The sequence below is a fragment of the Stylophora pistillata genome, chromosome 10, assembly GCF_964205215.1.
Source record: "Stylophora pistillata chromosome 10, jaStyPist1.2, whole genome shotgun sequence".
In the NCBI taxonomy this organism is placed as follows: Eukaryota; Metazoa; Cnidaria; class Anthozoa; order Scleractinia; family Pocilloporidae; genus Stylophora; species Stylophora pistillata.
Window position 1 is genome coordinate 15,409,257 of NC_142528.1, and position 27,181 is coordinate 15,436,437.

General features: G+C 38.1%; 2 protein-coding genes, 3 long non-coding RNA genes and 1 pseudogene across 14 annotated transcripts in view; 2 read left to right on the forward strand and 4 right to left on the reverse strand.

Moving 5' to 3' along the window:
• The window catches only part of LOC148721943 (uncharacterized), a 547,091-nt pseudogene that overhangs the window by 54,782 nt on the left and 465,128 nt on the right, over positions 1-27,181 (forward strand). The gene's annotated exons all lie outside the window — the stretch shown is intronic.
• Positions 7,400-9,124, reverse strand: LOC148721951 (uncharacterized). The gene is made up of 2 exons (XR_015992647.1): positions 8,982-9,124; positions 7,400-8,791 (listed from the first exon to the last, which is right to left on the reverse strand). It is a non-coding gene; the product is annotated as an uncharacterized LOC148721951 (long non-coding RNA).
• Positions 11,389-14,881, reverse strand: LOC148721952 (uncharacterized). Its single transcript, XR_015992727.1, has 2 exons — positions 13,799-14,881; positions 11,389-12,455 (listed from the first exon to the last, which is right to left on the reverse strand). It is a non-coding gene; the product is annotated as an uncharacterized LOC148721952 (long non-coding RNA).
• LOC111333304 (uncharacterized) lies at positions 17,450-19,026 on the reverse strand. Its single transcript, XM_022938844.2, has 2 exons — positions 18,699-19,026; positions 17,450-18,075 (listed from the first exon to the last, which is right to left on the reverse strand). The coding sequence occupies exons 1-2, from the start codon at positions 19,024-19,026 to the stop codon at positions 17,597-17,599; spliced, it is 807 nt and encodes a 268-aa protein (XP_022794579.2). The 3' UTR covers positions 17,450-17,596.
• LOC148721953 (uncharacterized) lies at positions 19,436-19,936 on the forward strand. The gene is made up of 2 exons (XR_015992645.1): positions 19,436-19,573; positions 19,900-19,936. It is a non-coding gene; the product is annotated as an uncharacterized LOC148721953 (long non-coding RNA).
• LOC111333289 (uncharacterized) lies at positions 20,663-27,129 on the reverse strand. 9 transcript variants are annotated; one of them, XR_015992641.1, is made up of 7 exons: positions 26,594-27,129; positions 25,613-25,885; positions 24,705-24,791; positions 23,598-23,792; positions 23,405-23,434; positions 21,600-23,023; positions 20,663-20,847 (listed from the first exon to the last, which is right to left on the reverse strand). XR_015992641.1 is itself a non-coding variant. In XM_088736582.1 (3 exons), exons 1-3 carry the CDS (start codon positions 27,060-27,062, stop codon positions 24,939-24,941), a joined length of 777 nt encoding a protein of 258 aa, XP_088592708.1. In that variant the 5' UTR covers positions 27,063-27,128; the 3' UTR covers positions 24,823-24,938. The 9 variants fall into 9 exon arrangements, 2 of the variants coding, with proteins under 2 accessions (XP_088592708.1, XP_022794561.2); XR_015992642.1 differs by lacking the exon at positions 23,598-23,792; XR_015992639.1 differs by having other exon boundaries at positions 21,600-23,434.

Here is a 27,181-nt window from a genome sequence, read left to right on the forward strand (position 1 = left end):
CTAGAGTCACTCCAATTTACAAGACTGGGAGGAAGGATGACGAGAACAAATATCGTCCAATTTCAGTTCTCCCCCTGGTTTCCAAGGTGATAGAACGTGCCATTCAAGTTTAACTATTGTCCTTTCTTGATGAAAACAAAGTTCTTTCAGCTTTTCAGTCCGGTTTCCGCAAGAAACATTCTACTGAAACCGCTGTTGTTTACCTAGTTGATCATATTTTAATAATAATAATAATATAGATCAATTTCTATAGCGCATTTCCATGTAAATGCTCTAATGCGCTTTACAACACTGTTCGGGGGACTTTTCCAGACTGCCGGCGGCAGTTTACAATTAATAAAGGAGAAATTTTTACAGATGCCCCCTCCCCCCCTTCCCAGTAAACAGGCCAGACCACATCACAGTAATCTCGTGATGTGGGTTCTTTAACGTCCCTTGCCGAAATTAACTAATTGATAGGTGCAGGAGACGGGACCTCCGGCTTTACGTCCTATCCGAGAAGACGAAGCAATGTGAGTGAAGCGTCTTGCTTAAGGACACAACGTCAAGCCCCAGCCAGGACTTGAACCCGGGCCATCTGACCTAGAGTCCAGCGCACTGACCACTGGACTACTCACGCAACAGTTAACCGGAGCTGCCTTTATCGATCTAAAAAAGGCCTTTGATCTCGTTGATCACCATTGCCTTCTTCATAAGCTACAGCACTTTGGTGTTAGAGGACACAGTTTAACTTGGTTTAGAAATTATTTTAACTACTCGTTCGCAGAGGGTTCAATATGGAAAAGAATTATCATCTAGCCTTCCTGTAGACTTTGGCGTTCCGCAAGGTTCCTTATTAGGACCATTACTATCTGTTATTTACATAAATTGTCTGCCTAAGTGTCTGATGCACTCCGAAATTAGCATGTACGCCGACGATACAGTCATCTACTACTCTGGGTCCCATGTCAACGCCATCAGGGAAAATCTACAAGTAGATCTCAAACGAGTTGAGCACTGGCTGACGAGTAACAGACTAATATTAAATCATAGCAAAACGAAAGGACTACTTTTTGGAACAAGGCAATTACTGCAAAACTCATCAGAATTTGTACTGCAGATCCAAGGAAAGGACATAGAGAGGGTGACGAAGTTTAATTTTCTCAGGGTTATGCTCGACGAACAGCTTCACTGGAAAGAGCATATTGACACGATTTGTAACAAAGTCAACAAGCGACTGGGAATCTTAGCCCGAATAAGATCTTGCCTTACTCTTAAAGCAGCGAATTGTGTCTACAATACACTTATAGAGCCAATCTTTTGTTATACGGACATCGTGTGGGGTGAATTGTCAGCCACCTCCAGCAAAACCCTACAACGGTTACAAAATCGCGCTGCCCGCATCGTTTTAAGGCGTGACTCTTCTAAAGACACTTTTAATGTTTTAGGGTGGGCTGAGCTAGAAACAAAACGGAAAAGACATAAATGTACCTTCGTAATTAATTGCCTAAATAATTTAGTACCTGAATATTTGAGTGACTATTTCACTAGAAATTGTAACGTACATAGCTATAATACTCGCAGGAGAACAGATTTGCACCTGCCCAAACCGAAACTAAGCCTTGCAAAACGAACTTTAAGGTATTCGGGCTCAGCTCTTTTCAACCTTTTATCTCGTTGTATTCAAAACGCCGAGTCACTTTCTTCCTTCAAAGTTTTTATTAATACCTAAAATTTTTAAAATTTTAAGGACACTATATTCTTGTGAACTGTTGCATGTTTGTTTATACCTTTACTTATAAATTGTTTTTTGTATTTTTAAATTTTATCCTGTATTTTTAGCTTTCAAGATGTCTTGTATTCCTAACTATTGTAATTTTTTACTCCAGGGCCCCTCTGGATATCAGCCTCGCTGATGAATGGGGCCACCCTGGCTAAATAAAGTTTACCTTACCTTACCTTACCTTACCGATACCTTCGCGACGTAGAAAGGAATGACAAGGACGTATCAAAACCAGTCGCTAGACACTTTAATTTACCTAATCATTCTTAACAACCTATGGCAATCTGCGGTCTTTCCTTACATTTAGGCAACACGGAAAACCGCAAAACTCTTGAACAAAAGTTTACCTTTCAAATCGGCACTCTTAATCCCACAGGTATCAACGAGCGCTTTTCATTCCACTAATTTATTCGTGTTTTTCTCGTCACCATATTCCCAGCAATGGCGTAGCTCCGCTTTCTGCATATAAACCCACATATACAACCCACAATTCTTCCATTCGCTCTGACGAAGGGTAAACGCTTGAAACATCAGCTTTTTTATTCGTTACGGTGGCCAATTTACAATTTCAACTTAGTTGATATAACCAAATTACCTTGTTACCCCCACCGACGCAGCACTACAGTTTCTTTAGAAACTTTAAGTCTTTATTCATTGTCGAATTATCGAACAGATATTCAACTCGGTCATCGTAAAATATTGTGATTTGTCCGTGCCTTGCTGACCAGGCCCTTGTTTTCCTCGCTCAAAAACTTCGGAAACTAGATAGATACTTTATTGGTAAATACTTCGCAGCATGAACTGAGTTGCGTATTCACAGATATAAAATAAAAATTACTATACACATGTAGACATCTTATTATTAAAAAATACATAGTTTATCATAAGGGGGAACTTGTACATCATTTGTGGCTGTTGACTATTCTGGCCGAAGCAATGAAGAAACTGTTTTTAAGTCTATTTGTTTTGTCAAGTGGCAAAGCAAAGGTACGCTCGTGCCTTAACCTATGAGAGCTTACATAGTGGAGTGGTAAAAGTTTACTTAATTTGGGCTGAGGATCGTTCATTAGATTGCGAAACGTTGCTGGACACATATTTTCATGGTGGTCTTTCACAGTTGGAAGATTCATAATAGCTAAGGCCTGTTCGTATTGCATACCAGGACAATTGATTCTCATGGATCTTTCTTGAATACGTTCTATTTCTTGGTGGAGGTATTCAGGGAGAGAGTAATGAAAAATTTGTGCTGCATAATCGATTACGGATCGTACACATGCCGTATAAAAGAGGCAATGGTCTTTTGGTGGGACATGAGCTCTTTTTAGCTGAACAAGGAAATACATTCTCTTTGCGGCTTTCTCGGTAATCTAGTTATGTGAGCGTTCCATTTCAAATCTTCGGAGATGGTAACACCCAACTAATTCATCTTCTCGCCGCCAAAAGATCAGAATATCAGTATCTGAGCAGCAACGTACCTACCCCTCCCTTCACCAAACATTAGCACCTACTTGTCATCAGTTGACTGTTGGTGCCTGTGCAGATAGTGACATCGTTTCATTAATTGTTGATTATATTAGCAAAAGTTTTACAACAGTAAAGTTCAACAGCTGTTGTGGATAATTTCTTAAATTTCATTTCTTCTTCGATGAGAGAGTGCAAATGATAGAAAGTGACCTTGCTCCTGGCGACTGAAATATCGCTATACGTGTTCCAAAAATGATGATTCATTCATTCAATTGAAAAACGTCAGAGCAGGTCAAGTCTTCTGCAGAATGTCGACGCGGCGTGTTCTCTTTAATTACCCGTTTTTTTTTTTTTTTAACAAATGATGCTACTGTGAATCATAAAGGCAATTGCTGCACAACGAGCTTAGCGAGCGAGCAGCATCATAATCAGGATTGAAAAAGGATATACATTACTTTTTACCCGAGTGCGTTGTAGCTTTTAACCAGAGTGCACTGCACCCCGATTGTTGTGTTTAGTGTATTGCGTAACATAGCGTTACTACGGTAAGGATATTTACTGTGTGCCCAATCATATGCTTGTAGTTACTCTACGTCTCTAAGTAAAGTCAAATTAACTAGTCGCGATTATTTTATGGTAAATCTACTATCTTGATCACTGAATGAAGAACAGTTGAATAACTTGAATTAGAGCAATGAAAGGAGTCACTTTGATCGATGAATAACTCTACCTTACTTAAGTTGACACACCGGTAAGCCAAGCAAAAGAGGTATTGATAGGCTTGTACTATACGCTAGCGCTTTTAAATCTTCTGCCCTCAAAGCTAAGCTCTTGTTGAGATACCTCTTCCTGACTTTCCTTTGCGATGTAATAATAAGGGTTTTTCAGATTTCATTTAACTATCTGTATGTTCTTGAAGTTTGGCAAAGCCGGATAAAATTGTGTCAGAGAAGGCAATATTTTCCTTCTGTTCTATTTTCCCTGATTTTAGTATTTTTTTCTCCCGCAGAATATAACTTCAGAGAAATTTTTTCTCGATGGAAGACGCAAATAGATGAATCACTGAAGAACATAATTCCAATAATTCCATAAGTTCCCAAATAGATGAATCACTGATGAAGAGTGAATCACTTCACTCTTCATCAGAGCTCAAGCGTACGCTTTCCTTGAGTAACAAGAACGACACACAAGTAATTTTAAAAAATTATCCAAGATTGAAGATTTTTTTAAAAATAAAAGTTGAGTTTACACTATGAGTAATCTCGATTGAAAAACGTTCAACGACAAAAAAAATTTCCTTTTTTGCCACGCTTATCATATTCGTTGGGACCACTGAAAGAATGACACATTAACAAAAAGTATGAGCTTAGGAGAAATGCAATGTGAAGTTTTGTGGATGATTCCCCTTTCAAAATGTCTATAGGATGCCAGACTTTTTGCTTGTTTGCTGTTGTCATGTTCAGTTGTCTCGCCGTTGTCGGTCGAACATTCGTATAATATTAATATTGTAGGTCAGGGGGTGACTTCATTGTTCTCTAGTATAGGCCGCCGTCGAGATATCATTGCCAGTATGACGTCACATAGCAACATGAGAGGGGCTTTTTCAACTAAGTGTGATAGTAATAACAAAATTCATGGAAACTGTAGTCTGTACAAGATAAGTAACTATTTCCTAAAATTCTCTCATGGGCGGTGCTGAGAATTAAATCAAAATTATCAAACATATCGCCAGTGTATGAAAAGTGTAACAAAAAATATGTTACAGACCAATCACTCTTGGATTTTAATGTCAAAAAAGAAAAGAGACAAGAGAGGTAGAAATGCTCATATCAAAGTTTCTTTAACGGAATGGATATCAATATATAAAAAAAAGCGTCACAATTTGAAAATTGAGTATGATTATTTAATGCCATCCAGACATGACTCTAGGCACGAGTAGATTGTGTTGGTAAAACCAGCAAAAGTTGCTTGACAATACACCCAAAAGTTGCTCTAAAGTTGCTCAAAAATTTAAAATTTGCCACCCAAATTTAAAAAAGTTGCTTACTTTTGAGAGTCATTTTGTTCTAGATTGCTATTCAAAACATGACGTTGTATGAGTAATTTAACATCATTTGTTGTGATCAATATCTTTAAGCTCAACATAACTAATAATATAAAGTATTTTCTAATGACGTTTCTAATGAGTAAACATCACAATGTTTGCTATAGACATATATTGCTGGCTATACGCTTTAGACAGTGATCAAGTTTACAGCCTTTGTCTTATCTTATCATGATAAAATACAACAATGCAAAGATGTTGTATTAACCGCTGGATGTACGCGTCGGTTAGATATATAGCTGCTGTCCAGTTCGTGGGCGCAAGTATTATTTTATAAATTATTTGTCAAAACGTACGATATCCTTAGTTTTGACCAGTTTCAATAGAAAAACCTCTTAATAAAGACCTTTTTGATGGTTTGGTCAGTTTTTAACTATTTGTTGGTTTAAAAATTGCCAAGGAAGGCAAAAGTTGCTCTAGGTTGCTGAACGTTGCTCGCAGTACAAAAAGTTGCTGAAAACGCGGTTGCTCAAGAGTTTCCAAGCATAATCTGTTTATGCCTACATGACACTCCATGTTACAATATGGTCACTAAAGCACATATACACATATTAATTTTTTTAGAAAAGTCGTAGTCTGGTTATGAACTCTCCAGGCAAACTGAAAAAAAAAACCTGAATAGTGAAAACTAAACATTTAGAGACTAGAGAAATTTGAAGTTTAGAAATAAGCATAAATATGATTGTACATATTCATTGGGGAATTAATTCGCTGTCTCGTAAAGTAAAAAGATATTGGCTTTACTGAGAATCAAGAATGGCCTGTTCGTTTCTTGTGAACAAGGCGGACGATCAAAGCGGGCAAGATAGCCTATCTTGCCCGCTAGGATAGCCAATCAAAACGCAGGATACCCTTCATATTGCCAGCTATATCATAAACTACGATACCAAATGTACTTACCGCATTCAAATCATTAACTAAATGTAAAGCTACATGTTTTTATTGCGCACCAGTTTTGTGGTCCAGTAGTAGTTGATAAAATGGCCATAGGACTACTTCACTCCGGCAAGGTTACTATTGCAGAACCTTTTTCTGAATGACGCGAACAAAAGTCTTTACCCAATTTTTAAGTTTTGACTATTTATTATGTCACAGAATATGCTTCTAACTTGGTTTGCACACTTTCTAAAGAGAAGAATCTTCTCATTATCCATCTTCACTCACTCTGTCAAAGCGTCAAAGTCTACGAATACTCTATAGAATTCTCTACATAGAGATTTTATACTCTATAGAATTCTCTATATAGAGATTTTATACTCTATAGAATTCTCTATATAGAGATTTTATACTCTATAGAATTCTCTATATAGAGATTTTATACTCTATAGAATTCTCTATATAGAGATTTTATACTTTATAGAATTCTCTATATAGAGATTTTATACTCTATAGAATTCCTATTGCGTTGGTGTGTTCAAATATCTAAGGCCAATCACATGAATGCAGCTTTCTTTAAAAACTGAATAAATGCAAAACGGGTGATTTCATTCTCGTTTCTAATGATTAAGTGTTCGAAGCTCATATCACTTCATGTCCAGTGGAAACAAAACAAATTCAAGAATGGCTGCAAATTGGGTGAGTGACTGTAAATAGTCTAGCATGGAATATCGCATTGGCTGCACACACAAACGAGATAGTCTGTTCAAAACATGCGTATTCTAACAGTTAAAACTGACTTTCTGTTAGGATAGATAACAAGCATACAGAAATGTAGAAAATTTGAATTCAGTCATGCCGATGCAAATATGACTCCGATACAGAGTGTATTCCAAAGAATTGACCGCAAGCTTTGAGCTTTAAAATGCCTTTTAATGTGATTCAGCTTCAAGGAAACTTTCTGTTTTTTCTAGATTAATGACTATGTGAAATGAGTCACTTGGCTAGTTAGGGTTGAGAAAACCTCAACAACTTTAATTCATTATACAGAACGATTCGTCTATTGTCATCTACTATGACAGCATCTGAAGCACAGATGCTGTCATAGTAGATGACAATATCAACATCGCTTGAAATAACAACTTGGCACCCTTTCCCTCAGCGACAGTTGCTGTACAGTGCGCCCCGAGAACAAAAATCGCAATTTTATTTCAGGTTTATCTCTTTACAGAATCAAACAACAAACATATGAAATACATATATATGAACTGCGGTTATGAAACGTATATGTGCACGATCCTTCGCAGTAAAGCACTATTTAAGCTATAGTGAAAATCAGACCTGAAAAAAATTCAGGCCTGTACGGGATTCGAACCACTAACCTCTGCGATACTAGTGCAGCGCTCTACCAATTGAGCTAACAAGCCAACTGGGAGCAGGCCATCAAATTAATTCGACATAAACCCGTAGATGATAAATCTACGGGTTTATGTCGGGTTCAAATCCAAGTTATCAAGACCTTAATCGATCCAATACAGTGGTGACAAGAGCAGCATATATAGGTTTCGAGATCAATGGAGGTGCATATTGCCACGTAGACCGGAATCAAAAAACAAAAAAAAAACAAAAAAAAAAAAACAGAAAACCACCTCGAACACCAAATCCGAAAACCATTAATATTTTCAACGAAAACCAAATACTAACACCAAAACGGAAAATCCACAAACCGCTTAAGCTTGCCGGTCGCTGTTCGGGAACTGGAACCCGCGCTCCTCTCCGAAGAGTCTCTTCTCAGGGAGGAACGAGAAAGACCGAACTCGAGAGAGCGGCGGAGATCGAGCCTACAAACCGCAATGAACACCAAAACCGCAAAACCAAAAATCCGATCGGAAGTTTTTTGGCACAAATAACAAAAACCGATCTTAAGGTGTTGACAAGGAGAATATCCTTAACAATCAAGAGCTTCTCCAGTCGATGATCAGTTTCTTTATCCTCCTTACCTGTATTATCAGACAGAGAATATTAAAAATTACAAAAGGCAGACGACAGTAGTTTACAACTTTAAGCTCAAAAAATTCTTCTCCGCGAACATAGTCATATTTTTGTGTGTTACCAACTTCATTATGTTAAGTCGAATCAAGATTCTAAAAGTTTTCCTGCTCATAAAATGGATCTTACAGCGACAGGATTTTTAGGGGAATATTGTTTAATAACGCTCAGCAAGTATCAGACGTAGGGCCAATACAATTATTGCCATACACATTCCCAGACCCGCTTTGTTGATTCTGTGGAATGAACCAGAGTTGCAATTGTCTCCTGAACAGCAGCTGTTGAGGTACGAGAACGACCAACTTATGGACGACGATGAACATTTTGGAACATCGTCTTTCTTGAGGCCACAACTGTCTCCTGGAGCGCCACACCTCTTCGGTAAAAGATGGTTTTTGAATCCTCTCCGGGTGAAGTACAGGTCAGTGTTCCTATGACGCAGTTGGGTGACTCCGATGGACACTTGAATTTATTCATCTTTGAGTTGCAGTCTGCCCACGACGTTTCACTAGTGCATTTGTAACAGCTCAGAGAATCTGTTTAAGGACGAAATGTGCAACCTGTATGATTCAAAATCACCAAACAAAGCATGCAAATACAAGGAGCTTATCGCTTATGAACGGCGGAAAGCCCATTCATACATCTTAAAAATGCTAAACAGGAATACTCAAATTTTTTAATTCATTCGAAATGCAGGTCACTCAGCCATAGTGTTCTTCCACTTACTTGCTGACTGAAATACAACTACCACGTGCACCATGATCATGAATAAATGGAAACAAGCAAAAGCCAGTTTCGTGCCTTGACTCGTCCGCTCGAAAAACAATCGTGCCATAGTCAATGGAAGTAATCACGTCAATGATGGAAGTAATCACGCAGTAGTCAATGGAAGTGATCACGCAGCTAACACATGTAAGGCAAGGGAACCCATATAAGGCAAGGGAACCCATATAAGGCAAGGGAACCCATATAAGGCAAGGGAACCCATATAAGGCAAGGGAACCCATATAAGGTAAGGGTGTGTATGACGATAGAACATTATTCATGCGGAAAGAACGCTTTAGATTTGTTAGGTAGTCTTTCTTTAGATATATTTATAAATAGGTCAGTCACTTTTATCAGGAGCCCCTGACTCGGTGAACATCAGACAGTGCGCGCACTCTGATTGCGTTGCATCATGGTCATAAAACAAAAAGTGAGTCATTTGCATCCTGACGCGGTCGAGTGAACTTCCCTGGTGGCAGCATGATACTGTGAATATACGTGGATTGTAATGGGGAGTCTCTTGCCGTTCCTTCGATAGTTAAAAGCTTGACGGGCGTGCGCGACTCCGGTCATTCCTCCGTGACGAATTAGATCTTAGGAGACAAACGACGTGATTAAGAAAGATTCGAAACTGCAATCTACCGAAGAAACTCGACACAAATGGCAACAGTTACGGTCACAGCCGATGGTGATGGCTGTCGCGCAAGAGGTCATGTATTTAGTACATTCCTGGCCAGGCTGAAAGATTGCCCTTGACCTCTTGCGTTACAGCCGTTCAATGGATCGCCTGGACTCTTTTAAAACTGGAGGCACCGCCGCCGCCTAAGCGGGCCAAGAGAGAAATTTTGAGCAATTACACCACAAGGATATAGCTTTAAGATGATGTATATTTTGATATGTAAGTATATAACGCCAGACCCTTTTAAGGGTCCTGCTTTAAATGGGTCGTGACAGCTGTTCAGCGGTTTGCGTTACATTATTGACAAAATAGCTCAAACTCTTTTAAAGCTGGAAGCCCCGCTTATGGCGGGCCAAGATAGGAAATTGGAGGAATTAGAATGCAAGGATAAAACTTGAAGTTGAGATACATTATGATTTGTAAGTATATATGGCAGACCTCTTCATAGGCCACTGAAGTTGACCTTTATTTTTACCCCTTCGAAAAAGACGCGAAGTATATTTTTTTCAACGGGTCACCATTCATACTTAAACGTAACAACATGACAAGAAATTGATATTTTCCAGAGATAAAAGGACCATCTATTAGCACACCAAATTTAAAAGTGGGATTGGATCGCGTTGTAGCGTACGAAGTTGCTAAAGTTGCATAACTTTTCATTTACAATGACCATCTAGGCTTATTTTGAACTTTTCGATTTCTCGGAGAAAAAAAGCGCGATAGAACTTTTTGATAAAATTTTCGTAAAAGGCTCATTAAAAGGGTCCCTTAGAAAAAATAAAATGAACTGCGAAATTTCGCATTTGTCGGCGCATTCTCGATATTTATGGTCTGTGGCTCTTAAGAATGTCTTTGAATGCTGTCTTCACAGTGTCGTATTAAGACACTAGGAAGTCGACTCACACCCCGGAGTTTTGATGTAACGCAAAGCTACCCAACGGCATACACAGCTAAGGGTTAATAGAGTTAGCCTCTTCTTTATAAATTCTGGTTTGCGTATTAACAGGACGGCGCAAATTAATCTTCCAAAACTGTTCGACTAAAAACTGACTTACAATACCATGACGTGTCTCTTTTCATCAGTGTATGAATGTTACCCGTATTCCAAGAACCACAAAGAACTCTTAATAACTAACGCTTCTAGAAGAATATATTTCTTGTTTCTTGTTTTTCCAAAAATTATAACAACTCTCTTCTAACTGTCCCGGATGTTGCACGTCACAAGTCACATGCTTCCTTTAAGTTTACGCTCTAACATGAACAAATGTCAATCAAGATTTTAATCATTTATCTTAACAGAGTAAATAGAGGGGAACCATTCCCTTCTATTAGCTCTGCACAGTTCAAACCGTCGTTTTAGCGGTCAACAACAACTGTAATAACACGGCTCAAACCCGTGTCGTTTTGGCAATCGACAACAACTGGGAAAAAAAACTCAATATTTAGGGTGAAACACCTGGAGAAAAGTACTTTCTGCTTTTGAGCAGCTTTCTTGACTGAAAAACGTCCAATGAGTTCTGCGCTGCGAGAGATAGCAAGTTTGCCGACTTTCTCTGGTTCTACTGTGTAGTGGGTGAGGGAAGGCTGTTGCTTGTTCATATCCCGTTGAAAGCTATTGACACTTTTGCAACGTGTCAGTTTATCCAGATAATAGTGTTCCGTCGAAAAGAAGATCAATAAACCAATACGGAGGAAGAACCTTATTAAATTTAATAACACAATTCGATCTAAAATACAAAGAAACCACGATGGCAATCGGCCTCACAAGTGTTAAAAACAGAAAATTAATTGTAATGACCTGAAAATCAACTGAAAACTTGATCAGTACCTGTTGCAAGAAATATTTCAATAACTGGTTAACTTGGTCTAAATTGATCTGAACAACCGATCAACCAGATTACGCGTCTTAAATTAATGTTTCACGCGACAAACATTGTGATCATGAATCACTACGATATATGAATTTCAACGGAGCGCGCCCAACCGTAAACATAAACAGCGCGCGCGTTTTTCGTACTTATTGGAATTTCACATTGGTAATTCAGTAAACTGCAAACAAACATTGTACCGTTCATGAATCAATTGAAGGGAAAAAATTAGCCCGGCTTTTTACAGGTATAGGTAAAGATGAAAGTCCGCTTTTGCCAGGGAGGAATCACTTCCAAAGTGGGACTGCACCCAAGCATTATTTCATGTTTCTTTGTTGCAGCAAATTTGTCAAATATTCTCTTTGCGAAAGCTTGACAATTGGAAAAAAGCGGATCATATTTTTTATTAAGTTCTTGGTTCTTCTGAAGGAAATGGATGAAGTCACCCATGGTTTTCAGTTGTTGGCAAGAATCAAAACTTATTTTCTTTATAGGTGTTCTTCTGCGAATTTTCTTTATATAACATTGCACATCATCTATATATTTACTCCTTTCCATGTAAATAAATCGAATATTCTTCTCGATTGAATACCACCAGTTGTCTGTTTTCAGAACAACAAACTGATGGTTATCTAATAGTTGAATTAACTGAGAATCATTAAGAGGGCATTTGTAAACTGCAATACTCCTTATACACTCCTTGGTGAAATTCTCATCCAACATCAAAATTTCTAGACCAGCACTGGTGTATTTTCTTTCTCCCTCGCCCAAGTCCATCGCTAGTTGGTTTTGCCATTGGCCTCTTTTGGACTTCTGGTCTACAGAATCTGGATGTAAGAGGGAACTCATTGGACTTTGCCTCACTTAGTGATGATGAAACGTCAAAATCTAAAAGAGAAAACGAATTGTGAATTTTGCAATTAATAAGTCGAAACACATTCCTCAGAATCAATACACACGTATACTCAGTGATAGAGTTAACTTTCCTTCAGTACAAACAGCTGCTTTTTTGAAGAAAGAAAGAAAGTTTGAACGCCAAATCCTTTCGACGGTAATCATCGTTACCACAATGAATTAATTCTAGATGCAAAAATCTCTAAAAAAAATCTAACCTTATGCCAGATTGTCTCGAGAAAGTTTTGATGGCACTGTTTTCTATTAAGGTTCAATTGGGATCTACTACAAGGAGACAGATGGCTTGTGTATATTCCGTAAAACACACACAAAAGCACCATTTTTGTGGTTTCAAACTACTCGCCCTTAGCATGATATGGTTGAGCTCAATAATGTATCATAAATGGATGGCTGTTTTCGGTAGGAACTTTTGAACACGAGCGACGTTTTGAAAAATTTCGTTTGATTGGTAATGAAGAAAAGTGCAGTTCTTTTAAAAAGTATTACTATGCAAAAAAAGAGGTGTAATAAAATGTAGAAAAAGGTAAATCAGAGTAAAAGAAGGTAACAGAGTCGATAGAGCCAATCTTTGAACTATTTTTCCATGGAAAAACTACAAGCATTTAGAAAACTCTCGTTTTGATTGAAAGCGATGGATCTGACCGAACACGCAAAGACATTTACATGGATTGAATAAATTATTTTTGCACGCGATCTACACGCTCGGTCTGTTTTACCTTGAGCTATCTAAAACCTCTTTTTTCATGCGCATTGTCGATAAGTAATCACGTGAATTTCTCGTGCAATTTAGAGTGAATAAGTAGTCGCAACTGCAAATCTCCCTTGCTTTATAAACTCTTGCAATTTGTTTATCTTTGAAAAACTTAATTACTCGTGCTTATTCACTTCATTTGCACTCGAAACCCACCTGACTACTGGTACATAGCATCACGGGTGACCATACATTACGAAATGAACTAGCGATTTAGTTGCCGAGTTTATTATGCCCTTATCTTCATTTCCAATAACCAAAGTCCTTTTAACTTTGTGTCCGACTTTCTAAAGAGGATTTGCTCTCAAATTTAAAAAAGAAAATAAACCGGAAAGTGAAAGTGATACAGTAGTCATGCGAGTCAACGAAGAATCATTTTTTTTATCGTTGTTGCTCTATGAGTTGCGTGTAATTGCTCAGGAATGATTCAGTTCTGCCCATTTATTGACCAGTTTCCTGCCAAAATATTCTCCCTATTCATCTATGAAAACGATTATTTTTAGGGGTAGAACGCGCGCGAGCTTTAGGAATTAGCACTTGGAACTGAAAACTGAACACAACTCACATAGTAGGCTCCTTGTCTTTAACACTGTTTTTGGATCATTGGTCTGAGAAAAAGTTATAACAAACTTGATATCTTGAAGTTAAAACTCATCTTTTTTTCTGCCGGGCCAAGCTGCCGAGGAGAACTTTTCTTCGAGCAGCCAACAGCTTTACATTAAAGGTAAATAGTTCATACGCGGTCTTAATGTAGCAGGTAACCGCCAAGAGTTGACCTCTCATTGGCTGATCAGACTATACTTGTGTTCCAATCAAAATCTTGGTTAAGGGCTTTGACCCATGTCACTGTTTGTAAATAAAAGAGCGTTTAATCAAAAGACTCCAAGTTATAGACTCTACCAAGATAAAAGTACAGCCGACTTTGATAATTAAGAGCGGCCATCCGTAAATGTCGCCCGGAGGTGTGCAATATGAAAAAATCGAAAATCCCCAAACTTTGCCAGAATAGAGGTCTGGATGAACTATTTCTAGAAAAAATACTTTGAGTTCAATTGCATTTTTATTTTTCGCGAGCGGCGGAAAAATCGGTTTTATGGCTCTCACGTCAGTTTCACGAGGCCTTTTTTTTAGACAGCCATTATTTAAACGTCGCGTGAACATAAAACAAAACGGTAAATGTGACCAAATATTTTCCTAAAGCAAAGAAAACGTATTTACAAACAGTCTGAAGTGTTCTGTGTTCGATTCCGTTGCAATCTAAATTTTTGGGGAATTTTTGGTTTTTTCCAATATTTCACTAATTTTGGCGGACAAAAAATGGCCAAATTGAGAGGGTAAAATCGCACCTTGGTACATGGCATGGGGCTATATTATGTTAATCCAGTGAAAGAACAAGGTTTGTTCTTCAAATAACTCCAATAAAATTTTTGGGCTACTCAAACTACGAAATCTTAGGACCCCAAACAAAAGTGACTCAGAAGTCTAAACGCGCCATTCCTTGTCACGCCGCATTGTGTCTTAGTTGTTTGAATGTACTTATTTTGAATTGTTGCAGTTATCAGCAATGTCTTCTTTGGGACCACTGGTGATTAGTGTATTGTTGCAAAGCTTTGAGCTGAATTGATTCTCATTGTGGGAATTTGTAAAATATTAACCCATTGCAATTGTAAGAAAGTACATAAGCGATGAACACTGCTAAGAAACAAGGAATGTAGAAAAAGTAACACTTTCATCGACCAGAAACTGCTAATCTTTAAGGAAACATATATATATATATATATATAGTAAACAGTACTGTCTGCAGTTAGTTATATATATATATATATATATATATATATATATATATAATTTTTATTCCAATTGACTACAAAGTATGAATAACGGCATGTCATGGGCTATGTAATGGGCTTACCGTTGGAAGATATGGAAAATACTTGTTCCATCAAAACTTTGGTTCAGAGGGAATTAAGCAATGAAACTGGAAGAACTCAATATTATGTAACTGGAACTAATATAATTGCATTCAACACAAACTTCTGATGTTGATATTTCAGTTAGCTCTGTTCCCATAAAAAATAATTTGCTTAGTACAATATACCTAAACGGTACAAGACATATTGCCGTCCAAGAGAAAACTAGGAAAGTAACACAGTTCAAGGGTTACAATGACATTTCAGTATTATCATTATAGTTAAATTAAATGTTTGTTGGTCAATATTTTCTGAACAGATTGACAAAGGACAAGTTGTTATGATAAGTGGGTTGTAAGTCACGTGATCTCATGGATCACGTGTAAAAACTACTGCAATAAAGCTCTTAAAGTTGAAGTCTACAGACGTTCTTCTTTGCACTCATAACACAAGCTAACTGGAACAATTCAATATTGTGAAACTGGAAGTAACATGGGTACACCCTTCTACTATTTAGCTGAAGCTGAACACGAATTGCGAACATAGCCCACAATTCCTTTTGACACTTACTTCATAGGTCTTAGATGTCTGCTTCCTACTTTCATTAACGTTTTTCTTTTTCCTATATTCCAGGGGCGTAGCCAGGATTTTTCAAAGGGGGGGGGGGGGTCACAGAAACTACTCACCATTTACAGCGCTGCTCTCCCGCGTGTATCAGTGGGCTCAGTCGTATTATCGCGGCATGTAGGCCCATATTAATGGCTTTTACGGGCCAAGATATTGTCATGGCGTTTTCGCCACCTGAATAATGTAGGTTGTTTGCTCTAAAGAAGACCTACCAAGAGGGGGTCACGGGCACCCCAGGACCTCCCCTGGCTACGCCCTTGTATTCCCTCGTGTAACTGTTGGGTTTCCTCTTTAGGCTGATGTTATGCGATTCTTAGGAGAAAACATTCTGTTCTATTTTTAGTGGTTATAGGCTGAAAAAATGCTGATAGTAGCTAAAGGAAAAAAGTAGGCAGACATTTTTAGGTTGGTAAAGGCAAGAGTATTTAAAGTTTACTACACGTTTTCATGGTGGCCGGGAAAAAGTTTATGCATTTTTGACACTGATCAAAAAGGTTATAAATTATGTCATATCATCTTTACTCTCAAAAAGGGCAAAAAAGCTATAATAATTTATTTTTCAAAATGGACCACCTCGTCTAATCAAAATCAACGATAATCATATCCCTAATAACTTACTTGATCACTTTTCCCATCTTCCCAAGCTGTTTTAAAACTTTAACTCCCAAGATCTGATTGTTCATTCTCCCCTTAAACTGCTACACATCTCCTTGTAAATCAGTTATGAGAATTTGGTGTTAGATTAAGATAACAAATGCTACCTAATACAAGGCTGTGCTCTAAGCAAGACTAAAGGGAGCCGAGTCCTCTGAAACTGTGAAATCCAGGGTGCCCAGCGTTTGATTTTTATGAAAAAAACTAAGATTTCTGAGTTGCCCAAGAGCAAAAGTAAGGTGTCAGGGGCCACCGGGAGCTGCTAGACCACAGCCCTGTGATAAGTTTGAGAATTCTCATGGCTTGTTTGCTGGACAATGTATGGACATTATGGGGAGAAGTTACATTTTAATCACTTCTGGGAGTTAAAGGGTTAAGGCAGAAAGATGATAAAGATTGTGCTCATATTAAGGCTGTTGAGTAAATTTGACAAGTGGCACCTTGTAAGATAATCTGCTCTATGGTCTGCAGCATTAAGTACATACCATAGTTTCTCGGTTATAAGATGCACCCCAAACTTAACAACTTAGTCAAGCAAAGTTCCCAAACTGAAAATTACGTGAAAATACTCAGTTGTGAGACACACCAAAAGGTTGAGAGTTAACAAAAGGTGTGATGGATCTGAGAAAGTTTCACGGTTGCTCTGGCGGTGAAAGTAAATAGCGAAAAACTCCCATCAAAAGTCATATTCAGCGGTGTTTGATAGCTGAATATCAACACACCTCCAAGGATGCAAGTTTCAGTGCACAAAAAAAGCTGGATGGACGAAGAAGGTAGTTTCATCTCCACATTGTTTATTCAGAGACAGAAGTCTCGAGCGAGCGACACAAACACAATTCTAGGAATTTGAAATGAGGTTCGAACGAGCACATGCTGTTTAGAATGTATACAAACTTCTGTATGTTTGCTTTTCTATGGAAGTTGATTAGTGCTCTAAAAACAGTATTCCTTTTTAATTCATAGGAATAAAGGATTGGATTGGTAAATTCAATTACTTTAAAATTCATTAACTAAAATGATTCATGTTCTTTCACACCATTAAACCTTTAATTTCCTTGTTCAAACAATTTTCACTATTTTATATTTAATAAATCAAAAAGAATGTTTCTTTGTCATGAGTCTGCCACACAATAATATCAAATCAGTTTCAAAATGTTCAGGTGGAAAAGAATTCATGTTCTTTCACACCAATACATCTCAAATTTTTGAGGAAGGATAAATGTGTTTGTTTCTAGTTTTTTATGCTTGTTTAAAATTGATTTAATTTTGTCAATTATCATTTTCTTTTCTTTGTCACTTTTGACTACTATAACACTAAATGATGAAAGTTCCCTTATGAACTCATCAATTGTCAGTTCACTCGTAAAACTTTCATCACCTTCTAGTGACCCAAATTTATCAGATGCTATTACCATTCTCTTCCATTCACCACCATATACATTTGGTGTGTTGGACTGTGCATACAAAGGAAAAATGACATCATCACAGATTTCTTTAATCCAAGGCACTGAATAATCAGGTAAATTCCACACCAGACCTAACTTGCCACCAGGAACAAGTACACGTTGAATTTCAGAAAGTGACTTTTCATTTGCAAACCAGTGGAAACACTGTGCGGCAATCACTGCATGTACACTGTTGTTTGGCAAACCTGAATCATACAACAAAACAACATTGAAACTGAAGCTTTTAAGACTGAAATAGATTAAACTGGAATGGATCACTGCCTTGTGTTCTTAGACACGACACTAAACCCCCCCCCAAAACCTCCCTCCAAACAGAAGTACGAATGGATGAGGGCAAAATTTCGGGGTAACCAGAAAAAATGGCAGTGTGTAACCTTCAATCACCTAGAAAATAACCACCCTCCTTAGCCACTAGACTTAAAGCTTTAAAATTTATCAAAAACCCACTTTTAGCTACTGGCCCGCTAACAAGGAGCCCCTTCTGTTTTCAGCCCAACCCTAGGAGCTTTTTTATACCAGGGGTGTAAGGGAATTCTTCAACAAAAAGTAAAGCATATTTCAAACTTGAAGTAGATGTAAAGGTAGAAGTCATCATGCTTTTATGTTATACCAATCTTTGTAAGATAATCTCCCCCCCCCCCCCCCCAACCGAGTACTATAAAGCCCTATTGCCGAAGCTGGCTCCCCTGTCCACCCCCCTCTTTTGTATGTCTGCCATGCAGCCTTTGCCATCCATCGTTGATAGGGAATATTGTATCTGTTATTTAAGCGCAAAATGAACTAAAAAACTACAACATGCAATCTATACCGATATTTTCTGCAGGAAAATCCTTCATCTCTATGCTTGGAAATTTTTCTTCAAACACTTCTCTCATAGAAAGAAGCGGCTCGCTTCCAATTATTTCCACGTCACCGTCGCGAAGAACCCTCTGCAAAATATCAGTGAACTTCCCTGTTCCTGCTCCAAGCTCTAGGATTCTTACTGGCTGATTAGATGAAGCATTTTGGCTTGCAATACCAAGTTTACCAATCAAAAACTTCACGGCTTCCTCTGAATAACTCGGTCTGACCTGATCATATAGTTTCGCTGTTTGAAACCCGCTCTCCGCAATGTGATGAACAGTTCCTTGTGACATTGTGCAAGGACAGTATTTAGAGACAGAAGTGTTTCTTCTGAACAGAAGCAGTTTGAGCCGTGAGTAAATTCTAGTCAGAGCAGGTCGACACAGAGTAATTCTGACCGCGAGAAGGGCTTTTGCGCCCGAGTCACACACGAGTCAAGCGACAATAGGGTCACGAGAGTAAATTTGCGAGCAGTTTGTCTTTCTCTCTCAGCGGTTTTCTTGAATTGCAACTGACTATCTCGCACATTTAATATTAGTTTTCTTTGTCATTTGATTGTTACGTTAGTATCTCGGTACTTGTAGTTTTGTGTCATTTGATTGCTACGTTATGATATCTCGCACACTTGAATAGTTTCCTTTGTCACTTAATCGTTTCGTTAATAGAGAGCTTTAGATTCGAGTACGAGAACGACTACGAGGACGAGTTTACTAGTGTGCTCACATTGCGCATGCGTAGCTCTCCGTGACACTGTCACGGGAGCGGGAAACTCGTCGTGTGCCGCTCGTCGACAACGAGATTTTGACCAGAAGTCGTCCTCCAGAGAACGAGTTTCGAAAGGTGAATATTTTGTCTTTTAAACTTACCCTAGTCTTGTTCTAAGTCAACAAAAGCAAACTTAAAGCGGTATACAGAGGTTTTATCGAATTGAATGTTATTACAAACCCTAATTCCATTCGTTTTTGATACTTTTTGGTCGACCTATTTTCAAGAAATTCTATGGTCTACACACGTAAACAACATATCGGCAGACGAATAAATTCAAATTGAAAAATGAGGGCTTTAAACAGCACTTTCACCCTTTGAATTTTAACCATGCATGAGAGATATAAACAATGAATTGTTGTGATGTGGTTGACACTTTCCCGACTTTCTTCAATTCGTAGCGATGGCGAAACGAGAACTTTTTAATTGGAAAGGAAACACGAAACTATGCTTCTCAGAGATATATTGGTTGAAGAGCCTCACAAGTACTGACCAGATTCAAAAGAGAGAGGTATATCGTGGACGAAAATCGCCGAACACTGTGATAAAACCTTGAACACTGAAACATACCATTATATTTATGAAATGAGAACTAAGGAAGAGTTTGTATGGTAAAATATCTGAATACATTATTTTTACATCTTTTTACAAATATATATGTAGTTGTATCATATAAATGTACTGTATTATTATTACAAAGTCAGTTCAGCTGTTTTGAAATTAAAAATTATACCAATATACAATTTTGATTTTCTCAATTAAATTAATTTAGATTTGAAAATTCTCCAGTAAGGAAAAAAACTTGATGGCCATGGATCCACATCCCATATTCATCAATTACTCCTTTCATAGCTAACTATACATAGAAATTTACAAGCAGAAAATGTAATAACAATATTATAATTTGGTTCAATTCTTCTCTTTTATCTTCTCATCACTTTGCCAAATTGCATTGCTTAAATGTAGCCAAAGTTACTACTAGCTATGATGTAGCAAATCAAGAGCTTTAAACCTGAAAATAATCATCTAATGTAGGAGGTTCAACATCACAATAGGTGCTTGTAGTTGATTCCTAAGCAGAACACACACTGAATACATTACACCTACTGGACTTAATCCAATTTTTAAGTTCTTCTTAAAATCTAGGAAAGCGAAGTATGTTACCATGTTGCTAAACACCCACTCCACAGCTTCCCTGATTTTACTTCATCCTTGAAGATGAATTCTGAGTGGATAGGCGAGGTCGCCATATATACACAGTGGTTGTCCACTGGTATCAAATGAATGCTGCAGAAGGTTATGAAGGAGGCCAGACATTCTTAACATACCAGCATCGTGCCTTTTACCCACTGAAATGAAAATTTATGGAATAAACATACTTGGATTTATATCAGTAGCTAGTGTTATAACACTCTTGTAGCTGCAGGTAACTGTTGAGTTACAGACTGTGATTTAATTTAATTTTTTTTTTCAATTTTCCAAGTTAACTGGTTATTAGCCATTTTGATTTAGTAGGGGCTGGGTTATAGATATTTGTGTAAGGATTTAAGGGTAGGCTACAGTTAATGAAGCTCTTACCAAGGGGCTGACTACCAAAAATGTTTCCTGAAAGATTTGATCTTTCCAGCCCACTCCTGTAGGTGTAGATACCGTGCCCAGGGAGCTTAATTCAAATTTATGTGAAAATGGGGGTGCTTATTCAAGGGAGGGACTTATTTAATTTTTCCTAAATGGTGGCCTGACATGACCATTTTTTTAATACATCATCTACACATAAACAAAATCAACTATTTATTGACATAAAAAACTGATCCTAGAGTTTAACTCACCATTAGTGCAATGTACAAATCTAATACTACATGATGAAAACTATGCATCCTTTGCTGTCTCAGTACTCATCCACAAAATGAGGGGAGGGGAGGGGGCACTTATTTGAGGGGGGTACTAGTTTTAAATTTTTGGTCGATAGGAGGGGTGCTTATTCGAGGGGGTGCTAATTCCAGGATTTGCGGTGGTGACACTTCAATTCAGTTTCAAATCTGGGGGCTTAAATAAGGGGGGGCATTACAGCAGAACGCTGCAAATAATCGTATTAGCTTACCAACTGGTCCATACAAATTGGCTATTAAACCATTTGGCGCAACAAATGATTGAAACTTTAGGGCATGTACCCTTTTGTGCCCATTGGGTACACGCTGGTTCTCTCCTGGGCGAAAAATTGGGCGAACTGTCAAGTCTATAAACCCCTAGCAATTCTCAAGAGCTGTTCCCTTTCCATGGACAGCAAGAGCAAAGTCTTCCAGATGTTGGCTACTCAGCCAGGGTTGATCGAGATCTCTGAGCAAGTATCCATGGTTTGTGTAAATAAAGCTAATCACCTCGTTTAAGATTAAGCTCAGCTCGGGCACTGAACGACCAAAGCGAGGAATCATATCCGAGAGACGACATAGGTAAGAAAAAAGTTTCAATAAAATCAACAGTCCTTTCGTTCCTGAACATACCGTGCTATTGGCACAAGTAAACATTTCTGGAATTGCTAATGCCCGAAGAAGGAGAGGCAATCCTGTGATGCCAAACCTGAGCTCGGCTTCAAACTCCTCAGGAGAAATAGGGTCAAAAACATCGTCAATCCTTTCATACTGCTTGTAAGGATGTTGCCTTCTCATCGTTGTGATTTCATAAATCGCCAAGGAGGTAGACGGATGGTTGTAGGATAGGTTTTTTTGGCTAAACATGGCGAGATTGTTACAGTAAAACCCTCGCACTCGGATCGATACATTTGTTTACAATCTAAAGTTACAATTTTCGTCAGCACGACTACGAGTACGAGATACTAGTGCCAGATCTCGCGCGGTTAAAACTCGTACTCGTACTCGTTCTCGTACTCGAATCTAGAGCTCTCTATTGTTACAGTAAAACCCTCGCACTCGGATCGATACATTTGTTTACAATCTAAAGTTACAATTTTCGTCAGCACGACTACGAGTACGAGATACTAGTGCCAGATCTCGCGCTGTAAAAACTCGTACTCGTACTCGTACTCGTTCTCGCACTCGAATCTAAAGCTCCCAAATTTGGGAGCTTCCCAAATTGGATCTCGTTCACTTGTAGTTTTCTGTTATTTGATTGTTACTGTAATATTCCGTGCACTTATAGTTTCTGTCATTTCACTGTTACGTTAGTGTCATTAAGACTGCACCGACATTTGGCTATTATAAGCACTGGAGTCCAGGCAAATAAAGTGTCGTGTTCATCGCACAAAACGCGCAGTTTTTCCGCGTAGAGAAAAGTAGCAAGGCGCGCCAAAGATTGTTGTATCACTATTTTACACCCTTACCTTAGTATTCATATTCCTCACACTGTTTTCTTTACATTTTCTGCTGTTCTGGCAAGGAGAATTTGTTTAACAATCAGGACCCCCCTAAAATCCCCCTTTACTCTCATCAGGGACCTTAAGCAAGGTCGACGGAAAGGACGACGACGACGAATATGTCTGTGCGAAGTCTGGGTCGAGACCGTTGTTCACTGGTAAAAAAAAGGGCGGGAAAAAGCGAACAAATGAAAAAAAATGTTTCAAAACTCCAGTTTTACCATTACGGTTTCTTTTCGCGAACTTCAGGAGCTTTTTCTCCTTAGCCACTTCCATGGATATTTAAATGATGAAGGACTATTGCTGTTATACGAAGAATACTGTCCAAAAAATCCAGATTTTCCGTACGAGAATTGTGGCAGGTTTTAACTCGAAGACATGAACGATTCAGAGTGTGTGCTAGACTGATTTAGATTCTGAGAAAACGTGACCTTCCAGTACTCGCAAAAGTCCTCCAAATTCCAGATAGCTTTACGTGCTACCACAGATCCGGTAATAATCGCCTAGACAAATCTATTACAACTCTTGAAACCTACCAGTCTCAGCCACCATTCTTAAAGAAGTGCCTACAAAAAGAAACAAAAATAAAGCGATTTTCAAAACGTTACGGCCAAAAATGTGATCAAAAAAATATTTCTAACTAATTTAGATGGCATATTCCTAAATTATTTTGGTTTTCTGGGGACAAAAACTTTCAAACGGAGAAAAAATAGCCCAATGAATACTCACGTTCACTACTGGACGTAAAAATGCGCGATTTCACGTTGTGAACTTCCAAGAAAAGTGTCCTTCCAGTGGACAACGAGCGGTGGACAGTGGAGTGACATCGTTGCATGCGCATTACCCCTAGATAATGGAAAATTACTTCCGGTTCGTCGTCGTCCTTTTCGTCGACCTTGCTTACAAAGGATCCTAATATCATCTCTATAATTGATTCCAGGGTGATAGGCAGAGTAAAGAAAAATTGGAAGCCAGTCACTCCACAGGTGGGCTTAGCATGCTGTGTGTGATTTTGGGGTCTAAAGGTCATTAGCGGGAATACCTAACATGTCAAAATTGAACTTTAAGCGAAAGCTACCGTAGCCCATAAGTGCAAAACACAACACAAACACTGAAAACACAACACACACAAACTGAAAACACAAAACACATGCTAAAAACACCACAAACTTATTTGAAACACAATACATTTATCTGAAACACAACACACTGTGTTTTGCACTTATGGGCCACCGTAGGTAGAAAGCTAATGCGCTCACGGTCGTTTTCATGCTATTTTGGCGACTTTCTTTGTACCACATGTTGTGCTACTTTATTTTTATATAACGACAAGGTGGTTACAGTAAGGAGAATTGACACGTCATATTCCTCGCTTTTTTATTCTTGCTATATTTTTTCTATTCTTTTTATAACTTTTCCTTTTTTTACGGCACATAATTACGCTTAAAATTCAATCTTCAACACGTTAGGAATTCCTGTTATGACCTTTAGACCCCCAAATCACACACAGTATGCTTGGGTTGTCTGTGGTCACTCTTTGGGGTGAAAGGGCTTAAGAAAATAATGTTTAGTAGCTATAGGAAAAAGGCGGTAAACATTTTTAGGTCAGTTGAGGAAAGATTCTTTAAAATAAAACGTCTTATATCACCTGTTTCTAGGGTTTTTTTTGGACACCGGCATATTTGACACTAATCAAAAAGGTTATAAATTGGGATATATAATTTTCACTCTAAAAAGGAAATAAAAAATTTTTTAATTTGTCAGAGTTTACAACCTCATATCATCAACTTCAACAATAACTTAGTTACTCATAATTTCCTTGATCACTTTTCCTACCTCATCCAGCTGTTATAAATCTGATCATTCATTCTCCCCTTAACATAGCGCTAACTCGCCGAAAACGCTTCAAAATGGCCTGAGACGCTAGGAATCAACAAAGAAAACAACAAGGCAATAAGGTAAGTCCATTTTATTTCAAAACAAGACATTTTTTTTCTCTCTTTTAAAGCAAACCGATAACATCCCATACAAACCTTTATAAATATAAAACGTTGCGCAACACGGTAAGAGTCACGTCCGCTTTTCTAGTAGTGAGCTTGGGCTGCCTGCGAAATCAGTTATGAGAATTTGGTGCTAGAATAAGATAACAACTTCTACCTGATAAGTTTGAGAATTCTCATGGCTTGTTTGCCGGACAATGTATGGACATTATAGGGAGAAGTTAAATTTTAATCACTTCTGGGTCAGTTAAAGGGTTGAGATCAGGATAACAAACATCTACCTGATAAATTCTTAAAAAGGGTACTTTGTGGGATATCTGCTCTATGGTTTGCTGTATTAAGAACATATTAAAATTCTTTAACATATCTTTTAACTAAAATGATTTACATACTTTTGCACTATTGAACCTTAACTACCTTATTCATCCAATTTTCTTCATTTTATATTCTAATAAATCACAAAGAATGGTTCTTTGTCATGAGTCTGCTACACAAAAATATCAAATCAGTTATAAATATTTGGTTTGAGAATAATTTATGCTCTCTCGCACCAGTACATCTCAACTTTGTATGGAAGGATAACCGTATCTGTTCCTAGTTTATGTTTGTTTAAAATTGATTTAATTTTATCGATTTCCATTTTCTTTTCCTTTTCACTTTTTATGGCCATGACACTAATTGATAATAGTCTCTTAACAAACTCATCTAATGTCAAGATCTGTTCAGTCTTTAAACTTTCATCACCTTCTAATGACCCAAATTTATCAGATGCCATTATCAATCTCTTCCATTCACCACTTTGTGCTTTTGGTGTGTTGGACTGCACATATAAGGGAAGAATTACATCATCATCCATTTCTTTCACCCAAGGTACTGAGTGATCACGTACATTCCACACCAGACCCAACTTACCACCAGGAACTAGTACACGTTGAATTTCAGAAAGCGACTTTTCGTTGGCAAACCAGTGGAAACACTGTGCAGCAATCACTGCATGAACACTGCCATTAGGCAAACCTAAAACATTCAACAAAACAAAACTGGAATGGGTTACTTTGTTGTGTTTTTGAGCACAAAATGATGGTGAATAATCTGGCACCAGTTATCAAACAACCACCCTCCTTGGCTACCAGAGATGAAAATCACCATAAATTATCATGAAAGCATATCCCTAGTGCAGCTCAAAAGGCCTTGTTACTTCCTTTACCACCATCTGTTTAATGCTGCATTTACAAGTACCCTATAAGGTTTCTTTTTATGATACTTTCAGCATTTTAGCCCACTTTACCACAGCCAGTAAACCATTGTATAACATGTGGGTAGGAGTTCTTCTATTTCTCAAAGTTAACGAAAGCTTCTTTTATTAAGGTCCTTGGTTTAACAAAAATTTTTCTACCATCTTTCTGGTACACATACCAAATTATTCATAGAAAAGGATAGGGAAGCAGTGTTTACATTCTTGTCTACTTGTCTACTTGTATGAAAGGGGTCTACTGTACCTGTCTGGTTACAAGTATTCTGTAAAAGAATGAGTGGTTAGACCTTGGAGTCATGTGTTTAGTCCTTGTATACCAACCTTTGTACTCCCCACCAGGCCCCCCTTGTGCCAAAGCCAGCTTCCCCCCCATCCCACTCAACCATCTCGGCCTCTACCATCTATTGTCGATAGAGTTAATTACTTCTATTGTTTTAGCATACCGAAAAATCACAACATATAATCCATACCAATATTTTCAGCGGAAAAATCCTTCATCCCTAAGGTTGGGAATTTTTGCTCGAACTCCTCTCTCATAGAAAGAACCGGCTCGCTTGCAATTATTTCCACATTACTGTCGCGAAGAACCTTTTGTAAAACATCAGTGAACTTCCCTGTTCCTGCTCCAAGCTCTAGGATTCTCAATGGCTGGTTGGATGACCGATCTTGGCGTGAAATGCCAAGTTTACCGATCAACAACTTTACGGCCTCCTTTGGATAAGTCGGCCTGACCTGATCATAAAGTTTCGATGTTTGAAAACCGCTCTTGGCAGTATGATGAACAGTTTCTTGTGATATTGTGTCAAGATGGTATTTAGCAACGGAAAATCGTTTCTTCTGTCCAGAAGCAGTTTTGAGCCAAGAGAAAATTCTGATCAAAGCAGGTCGACGTAGGTTAAAGAGAGGTGCAATACTGTCTTTGAGCAAGACTTGCATCATTCATCGATTATCAATCCCCAAGTACACCCGTGAGTTCCTGCGTGAGTCGCGTGAGTCAAATCCGTAATTTGCGAGCAGGTTGTACTTCTTTCAGCGGTTTTCTTGAGTTGCAAAAAGCA